The sequence below is a fragment of the Chrysochloris asiatica genome, unplaced genomic scaffold (genome assembly GCF_000296735.1).
Source record: "Chrysochloris asiatica unplaced genomic scaffold, ChrAsi1.0 scaffold00056, whole genome shotgun sequence".
Taxonomy (NCBI): Eukaryota; Metazoa; Chordata; class Mammalia; order Afrosoricida; family Chrysochloridae; genus Chrysochloris; species Chrysochloris asiatica.
In genome coordinates this window covers 641633-650769 of record NW_006408574.1, presented here as the reverse complement: position 1 = coordinate 650769, position 9137 = coordinate 641633, and the positions used below count along the sequence as shown (strand labels likewise).

Here is a 9137-nt window from a genome sequence, read left to right as displayed (position 1 = left end):
CCCCTACTCTGAACAGTCCTACACTGGGACCCAGAGCCGGATGACCTGTCCTGACTTGTTTACCTACCGTCTGCCAGGAGTCGGAGCGGTTCTTCATGGCTAAAATCCAAAGGGACAGGGATGACAGAAGGTGCAAGTGGGCTCCACCTGGGTGTTTCCCAGAACCCTTTCCCAGACACACATGTCCTCACAGAGAGGAAATCCTGGTGAGGTATTCGGCTCTCCCGGAGAAAGCTGTAAACAGCGCTCTGTAAACAGCCCTCACGAGGTTACTGACCAGACTCCCAGCGGGGTCAGGTTAGGGTGGTGGAACTCCCAGTGGGGCAGGGACAGGGGCAGAGGGAGGGACTCCCTGGGAGTTTAGGGGGGGTTGGTATAGTTTCCCAGCAGATCAGGGGTAAAGGGCGGGATTTCAGCGGGCCGGGGGCGGGACTCCCACTGGTCAGGGGTGGAGGGCGGGGTTCGCAATAGGTCAGGGGCGGGGCGCCCAGTGGAGCTTGGGAAAGGGGCGGGGCTCCCGGCTGGTCCCGGAGGTGAAGAGCGAAGGCGGGTAGAGGAGGCGCTGGTGTGTACCCCCCTTGGGTGGGTGGGTGTAGGGACTCAGCTATAACTGGCCAGCTGGATTCCTGACCAGTGCAATCCTATCCTGGCCATATGATGATGCGCTGGTGACAGAGGACAAGGAACGTGGTGACCGTCCTAAATCGCTGCCCAGCCCAGCCCCCAGACTCCTCAGAGCAGGGGCAGCAGTAGGGAGGGCTGTTTTGTCACAAACCCTCCCCCCCACACACACACACACAAAAGCGCTACAGACGCTGCAGCCTGAGGGGTTGTGCTCCATTACTGCGCTCGTTCCCTGTCCAGGTCGGGGGTCCTACGCCCCGCTGACCACGTGGCGACCTCGGCTCTGAGACAAGTCTCTCACCGGCGGGTGGGACGCTGGGGATCCGGACTCTGTGGGATTGGACCCGAGCGATCGCAATCCTGCAAGACGGGACCCTGAGTGTCGGGAGCCTGTGGGACAGGATGCTGGGGTCAGCTCTCTGCGTCTAAGGGGCACCAACCGCGGGGTCGGGGTCTAGGTCAGCCCTGTCTGGGGATGAAAGAGGCAGGGAACGCCGGGGCCGGTTAGCGCCCAGCGGGGACGACGAGCCGGGGAATCCGGATCCAGGCGGTTCACCGCGAGGATCCTGGGGGCAAAGGGCAGCGACCCACCTAGACCCCGCCTCTGCCCACTCACCAGGCCGGCGCCCGCGCCCCCGACGTCACCCCCCCTGTCAGCGATGGGACCGCCCCCTGACCCCGGATCCCGCCCGCGCATTGGCCGAGTTTCCAGCCGGTCCCGCCCTTCGCAGAGCTGAGGCTACGCATTGAACGCGGCGATGACAGCCAATCGGAGCCACTGTTGCTGCGAAGTGCGTCCGCCCGAAGCCTAACCGGGTCGGCTTTGCGGAGCGTGCGGTGAGTGTGGGGCCCCGGGAGGAGTGCAGGGCAGGTGGGGGCGCCCCGGGGAGGTGCTCGCGCGGCCCTGCAGGTCAAGTGACGCGCCTCTGCCCCGTCCACAGGCGGCGGCATGGGTGTCCTGACGGGAGTGACCCGCGCCCTGGTCCGGGGAGCGGACAGGATGAGCAAGTGGACAAGCAAGCGCGGCCCTCGCACTTTCTACAAGAGCCGGGGCGCCAAGGCTACCGGTGTGCACGCCGCTGGCCGGAAGTTCGTGACCATCAAAGAGATGATCCCGGAGTTTGTGGTCCCGGACCTGACCGGCTTCAAGCTGAAGCCCTACGTGAACTACCGTGCCCCCGCGGGAACCGACACCCCGCTAACGGCCAGGGAGCTCTTTCAGCAAGCAGTGGCCCCTGCGATCGAGAGGGACTTAAAAGAAGGGACTTTTGACCCCGAGAACCTGGAAAAGTACGGTTTTGAGCCCACCCAGGAAGGCAAGCTCTTCCAGCTGTACCCCAAGAATTTCCCGCGGTAGGGAGGGGGGCGACGTTTGGAAGCCTTTGTTTTCAAGACTAAATAAAGCTGATCTGGACGTGTTTGGGGGCGTCGGCTGTTGTGAAAGCGAGACAGCAGCTTGCTGGTTGTGACCAAGGCGAGGTGCTCTCAGACTCTGGGCTTCAAAAGTCCGTGGAAACGTAACGGAAAGATGTTATTTTTCCATGCATTTTTTTGAAGCCTCCTTAAATGCTAATAAAAGGAGCCTAGGACTGCACACGTTCGGTTCTGCCCCGCGGGAGAAAGCCGAGGTTGTCTACAGGAGTCCTGGGCTGGCGCTGTGCGTTAATGCGCCAGACTGCAAAATTGTTTGAACTGAAAGGTCGGCGGTTCAGGCTCTCCAGCTGCTCTTCAGAAACCCTATACAGGGTCACTTTCTGTTTAATTAACACCGGAGGCAATGGGTTTGATTTGATATGTTAATAAAGGACCTCAGATGGCAATGTGGATTAGGCATTGTAGTTCAACTCAACCAGCCTTTCCTTGGGAGAAAATGAGGCTCTGTTCGTGTAAACATTAACAGTCTTGGAAACCCTATTTACAGCCTCAGAAACAAACCCCATACAGGGTCACTTGTGATATACAACCAACCACCACCACCACCACCATAGGTTCTCCGAGGCTTTAAATGTTCACTGGAGCCTCATCTTTCTCCCTAGGAGCAGTTCGTGGGCTCAAACTTGTGGTTTGCAGTCCAGTGCTTAACGTCATATGGAGGGGAAACCATTTGCAAGGCAGGCTGAGGCAACACTGGTCATCCATGCCCCCAGATTCTCCAACCTGGGGCACAACCAATGAACAGAATCAACCCTTAAGCTGTTATGTGCCTCTGAGTCAGTTCCGACCCATAGTGACCCTGTATAGGGTTTCTGAGGAGCAGCTGGTGTGCTTGAACCCCGACCTTCCAGTTCAAACCAACTTTGCAGTCCAGTGCATTAACCCCCAGCGCCACATCCTTAAATTAACTTTTAAAGGAGGATCTGGTATTTTAGCTGAAATACGTGGCAGTGGCTGGAATGGATCATTTTTAATATGTAGACTACGTGTCACATAGTCTGACCTCTGTTGGTGTGCAGTGCTATAAGAAAGTAGGCAAGAGCATGGGGGTCGCAATAGGTCATGAATAAGGATCTGGCAAACTCAACAGTGGGCTGTCCTTGTCCACAGTCCCTCCTTAGTCCTAGACTTGAGGGCTGCACGCCCAGCAGGGGGCACCAGGGCTTGGGGTCTCAGCTGAGTAAGTACCACGCCAGGACCCAGGACCGAGCTTCCGTGTGTCCTGCCTCCTCCCTGTGTTCACCTGCATGGAGTCTTCTGGTGAACCAGGAGGTGATCTTGTTCATGTCTGCTTACAGTGATCAGTGATGTTATAACTAATTTGCAAGTAAACTTCATTTAATAAAGTTTTTTAAATACAAGGGGGCTTCATAAGTTAGTAGAAGAGTGGAATTAAAAGATGATGAAATTTTCCATGAACTTTTTGATGCTTCCTTGAGTACAAGTCAAAATTCACAGGAAACCTAACAACTTTGAGAGCTAGGGAGCCTAGTCTTCCCTGCCCAGTGAGCAGCCCAGGATGAGCACAGCCCTCCTGCCAGGTGGCTCATCCTGCCCAGAAGGATGGGTCAGCAGGGAGGACTGGTCAAAAGATGCTAACAGCTCTTCCGCCCTGACCATCCACGATAGCTGAAGGGACCAGAGCAAGTGCTAATGGAGCACACTGCAGCATGCTCAGCTTTATTTGTGGGAAGGGGGCTTATGGGTCAAACTGAGGAAGCTCCTTCACAGTTCAGCTCATTTTCCACTTCCAGACGTGGAGCGCATGCCCGTAAAACAAGCACGTGGCCAGGAAGCTAGTATCCACGTTGGCGGTATTCAGGCTAAAGTGAAAGTCACAAGATTTCCTCCTTGCCACTTGCAAGGACCTGGACTCTGCATCATGGTCCTCCCCATCATCAACCGCCCCTACATGATCTACACTGGTGGCCCCCGGTGTGCCTGGATGCTTCAGCTTGGGCAGCAAGTTGGCCGACTTGACCTCCATTTCGGATTTGAAAGGGGTCTGCTGAAGGGGCTGCAAGCGTGACTTCGGGCTGAGCCAGGACCAGTCCGCCCCGTAAGTCAGCGAGTTGGACTGTACGTAGGACAAGGAGACTGAGCACACGTTCTGGTCCTCCTCTGGAACAAATCGGGGAGCACAGAGAGGAGGGAGGTACACTTAGCATCGTGTGTGTCTGCTACACCTGACAGTCCCTTAAACTCAGCCCCAAAGCTTGCTTGCCAGCTCTCAGAACAGGCACGGTGTGCTGTGTGCACAGAGCAGTTAAGTCAGATGGACTGAAACAGCAGGTGTGAGAGGGCTACCTCCGTGGGTGGGATGGACGGACAGATGGTGGGTACAGCGGGTCAAACAGGCAGGAGAAGACCACAAGACCGCATCGTCAACGGAGAGTAAGCGGAGGGGTTGGGTTTTAGCTTGACAGACGTCACCAAACAGTTTAAGCAAAGGGAAGCCTGACTGGTTTTCCACACAGGGAGTTTGCTGAAGTCAGGGAGTGGGACTAGGCCACAGCCCTTTGTCTGGGGCAAAGTTAGGAAAACTTCAACATAAGCAAACACCTTGAGGGAATCAACCTGGGACTCAAGGGGTACCAGAGCCAACTGGTATAACACAGTCCACAAAGACTGATGTCCTAAGTGACCGAGGTCTGAAATTCATGTGAACAGCAATCTAATGTCTCTCCCTGTCTGGAAGAAAAGACGTGGAGAAAACAGAAGAGACACAGAAACCCTTAGTTCAATGAACCGACCGATGGGCCACTTGACCATCAGTCTCCACAGAAGAACCAGACAGTGGTCAGCTACCTTTACCAACTGCACTGCAAGGGATCACATTAGAAGGTCCTGGTTAGAGGGAGAAAAATGTGGCACAAAACTCAAAAAGTTAGGTTTACTGGTCAGCTAGATGGGGAAACCCTGAGACCATGGCCCTCAGTCCACCTTCAGCTCTAGAATTGAACTCACCCCCATGACTCATCTGAGGTAAACAACGGAAAGTCCTATGCTGTTGGTAAGCACCGTCTACAAGAGGAGCCGTAACCGTAGGCAAGTGCACACACCTTAGAATCATCAACTATTTGTGATCAAAAAGGCAGCATTGACCCAGAAGGATGTAAGGAAGACTGCAAACAGGAAACAGGCAGGAAGTGGGCTGGTGATGTTACGCTGACGGAGAGCAGACACTGAGATGAACAACACTGCGCTGTTGAATGCAAACCTGATTCCCTCTGCCAACCTTCATCCAGCTCACCACCAGAAGCCTGGCCGCATGCTCAGGTCACCAGGGGGTCAGATGTACAGAAGGATCAGGGTGCAAGTGGGGAGACGGGGGTGCCGAGATAGAGAGGAACAGAAGGGACGGGGCACAGGTGGGGAGGAGGGGGTGCCAGGGCCAACAGCAAGCCTGGGTATCTAGGGTGCCACATGGCGGAGGACTGTGAGCTAGAGGCAAAAGGGGTGAGGGTGGAGGTTTGCATGGAGAGGATGAAACGGGGCAAACCCCCTGCTGGGGCTCAGGGGGGGCGCCCAGCACAGGAGCTCTGAGCTGGGGGAAGCAGAGGCTGGGACAGGCAGGGAGGGAGGGAGCGGGAGCAGTGCTGCGTGTGGGGCAGCCTTCAGGGAAACACTCACCCAAGGCTGCCTGACAGTTGAGCACCTTGTAGCCACTGTGCATACAGGCGGCCAGCAACAGGTGGGGGCGGGTGGGGTGCCACTTGAGCCTCCACACGCCACCCTGGACAGGTGTGTCCGCCAAGGGCTGCATCATGTTGCGTGTGTCCCACAGCAGGACATGCTGGTCGTAACTGCAACAGCCACCACAGCGCTAAGCCCGGAGGAGGCGGCACCTGCCTCTGGGGCCAGGCCAAGCTTTCCCCTTAGGTCTGAGAGGATGTGCTGCATGGGCGGGGCCTCACCTGCCAGTGGCCAGGATGTACTCTTGGTGCGGGTTACTCTGGATGCTACACACGCCCATGGAGTGCCTGCAGGTGTGGTGAGGACTGCTCAGCCAGGCCCAATGGGTGCCCACTCCAACCCCACCCTGTGTGCTGTTACCTCATGCTGGTGAACAGAGGCGAGCAGAGCTGCTGTCTGGTGTCCCAACCTTTCAGGAGTCCGTCGTCTCCCCCTGTGTGAACAAGGCACTGACGTAATAGCCTCCGGCCCACAGTCCCCCTCAGCTCTAGAACGAAACCCACCCCCCCCACCGGTATGTCAGGCATCACCCAAGGGGACCTCCCTCCACCATCCCCCATCCACACTACACGGACCCCCTAATTCGAACTGTGTGCCAATATTAGACATGTGAGAGGGGGAACAGTAGAATCACAAAGGAAAACTTGCAATGGCTCGAAGTGCACACGGGAAATTTTGCTATTAAGAAAAAACTAGCAAAAGTTATCAAATCTTGACAAAAACTCCATCATAACATTTATCCCACAAAAACTAGATTTGGTCAAATGACAAACAGAAAGCAAAACTTACCATACTTGGAAATACAAGCTGTATGGTGTGATATTACAAAGCAGGTTAATAAAACTAATTTCACCAAAATAAAGAAGAGAAAGGGGGAAAAAAGAGGCAAAATGTGCTCTACTGAAAACGGAACCAAGAATTAAGGTGGAAACACAGACCTAACAAGAGGTGTCCCAGATCCTACACCTTGGCACTGTGCCCATAGTCTGCCTCCCTCCCAAGCAGGGCCCAACATGGTTGTTGTTGGGATTTACCCACCTGAGTATATGACCTCCGTCTGCCAGTAGTTGAAAGCTGCGATCCAGGCCTCAAATCGGTGGGCCTGCCAAGTGTCCACTAACTGCAGCCCCAGGCTGGCCTCATTCACTGTCAGCAGGTGCAGCTGCCCCTGGGAATCACTGCTGACAATCTTCAAGGGCTGGTCACTGGCCACAGAAACAGAGAGCCAAAGGGAAAAGCTGTTATGCAAATGCTTACCACCCAGACACTTGGCAGAACAGAAAATTGATCTGTGCTGTAAATCTTCACCAATTCACAATAAAAAGCTCAAAAACCACATAACCATCAGGCAGAAGTCCCCAAAGAAGCATGTCCGTGTGCACACTGCCCCTAAGTTGACTTGGGTATTTGACAAAGACCAAACATGCAACTTGTCAAAGGAAATTCAGTATCAGTTTCCTGAATGAAAACATCTTCATCCTTCATTTAGAAAACCAGAGATACTCCCAGGTTTGGGCCGTCGTGGCAACGTGTATGTACAGACTGTTTGAATTCTCTGGCGGCTTCTCAGAGGAAGACTAACACCACTGCCCCGTCTTCACTACCTTCCCATCTTCCCAGTGGACCAATCCAGGGACAAGGCCAGTCTTCGCTCTCCCAGGACTAGGCTGGACACCGGCTGTAGACTGTAGTTCTAATGGGGAGAAAGGAAGTGTCGGGGCCCACTCGGGGGTCCCAGAGGAGTTTCCCCTAACCCCTCCGAGTCAAGGTTCCCTCACCAACTCCCAATGGCTCCAACAATGCCGTCACCTAGTAGAACCCGAAGACGTTTCAGGATTGGGCCTGTCCTCCAGGGTCTCACTCGCCTCTGGGACTGTCCCACACTTCCCACCCGGGCAACCAGGGGCCACAGCATGTCCCTCTTCTACCCCCCAGGATCTCCAGGCATCAAGACAAGACCCCATTCACCCAGCCAGAGCCTGGCTAGGCTCAACCACTCCAGGGTTACAGGGGACACCACTGCGTTTTGTCTCCAAATCTAAGAATCATAGCTTTCCATTTCAGATTTAACTGCTGGTTCTCTTCCCGAAGATCTATATCCACCCCTCACCTGTCAATTTGCCGTACTGTGGTGGCTTGGGTGTGGCTGTGATGCTGGACGCTGCACTACCTGTATTTTAAATACCAGCAGGGTCACCCAGGATGGACAGGTGTCAGCTGAGCTTTATGACTAAGCTAGACCAGGAAGGAGAGGCAGGCTACTTCTGCATGTTTATCACTGAAAACCTCATGAATAGCAGTGGGACAGTGTTGGCACCAGAATACTGTCAGATCCAGGGCCTGAAGATAACCTCATCAGGTTGAGGAAGAGCTGCCGCCTCTGAGGAGAGCAGACCGTGATGACGTCTCGGGGAAGCTGACTACGATAACGTGAACGGAGTAAAGCTTTCGGGACCTTCATTTGTTAATGGGACACAACTCCAAATGAGGAGAAACAGCAATAAACAAGAACATACAACGTACCGAGTAGGACTCTAGGAAAGTTGGCAGTTGTCAAACATCAAATGGAATGCATAAAAATCGATCTCCTAGGCATTAGTGAGCTGAAATGGACGGGTATTGACCATCTTGAATCTGGCAATCACATGGTTTACTACATTAAAGAGGAATGGTGTCCCAGTTATGATCAAAAAGAACATGTCTGTGATAGGATAATATGCATGTGCCTACAAGGAAGACCAGTTCATACCACTATTGTTCAAATTTACACACCAACCACGGAAGCCTGTGATGATGAAACTGATGAATTCTACCAACTTCTTCAGTCTGAAATTGACCAAACATGCAATCACAGTGTACTGATAACTACTGGTGATTGAAATGCAAAGGTTGGGATTCAGTGACAGATCATTAGTTTAAAAAAATATGACTTTGGAAGACAGAAACGAGGCTGTAGGTTACATGATAGATTTTTTTGCAACACCAATGGCTTACTCACTGCAAATACCTTTCTTAAAACAACATAACCTGGAGCGGCTAAAAGAACAGAAGATACTTCTTGAAAGAAAGACCTACATGAAAAATACAAAACAATATAGGCAGTCCAACTGATTACTACAAGAACAAGCAAGTTGCTTGCCACAAGTGGTCGGGTCCCCCTCAGGGCAAAGACTAAGACTCAATGGGAATACACACTCTGATTGGTGACTACATGACCACATTCATCACTGATAAGAGGAAGTGAGGGAAAAACAGCAATGAAGCTGCGAGCTAAGTCCTACAATGTTCAATAGACTTCTGTGAACCCGGGTGGAGACCTGGTTGGCCAGCAGTGTGGCAAGACCTGGGGACTCTTGGGCCCAGAGTCAGTGACCTAGCCACAG

At 53.5% G+C, this 9137-nt stretch overlaps 2 protein-coding genes across 2 annotated transcripts in view; one reads left to right on the top strand and one right to left on the bottom strand.

Moving 5' to 3' along the window:
- The first annotated feature begins 1573 nt into the window (after positions 1–1573).
- MRPL41 (mitochondrial ribosomal protein L41) lies at positions 1574–1981 on the top strand. The gene has a single exon (XM_006863650.1). The coding sequence runs from the start codon at positions 1574–1576 to the stop codon at positions 1979–1981; it is 408 nt and encodes a 135-aa protein (XP_006863712.1).
- Positions 1982–3790: 1809 nt separating this feature from the next.
- The window catches only part of DPH7 (diphthamide biosynthesis 7), a 10830-nt gene continuing 5483 nt past the window's right edge, over positions 3791–9137 (bottom strand). Inside the window, exons 4-9 of the mRNA XM_006863774.1 lie at positions 7356–7447; positions 6793–6959; positions 6115–6187; positions 5976–6041; positions 5692–5864; positions 3791–4179 (exon numbers count right to left, since the gene is read on the bottom strand). Coding sequence (XP_006863836.1) covers positions 3791–4179; positions 5692–5864; positions 5976–6041; positions 6115–6187; positions 6793–6959; positions 7356–7447 — 960 coding nt within the window. The remainder of the gene's footprint in view (positions 4180–5691; positions 5865–5975; positions 6042–6114; positions 6188–6792; positions 6960–7355; positions 7448–9137) is intronic.

What these genes read in the sequence shown, in the direction of transcription:
- MRPL41 (XM_006863650.1), top strand. Translation starts at nt 1,574, where the DNA reads ATGGGTGTCCTGACGGGAGTGACCCGCGCCCTGGTCCGGGGAGCGGAC.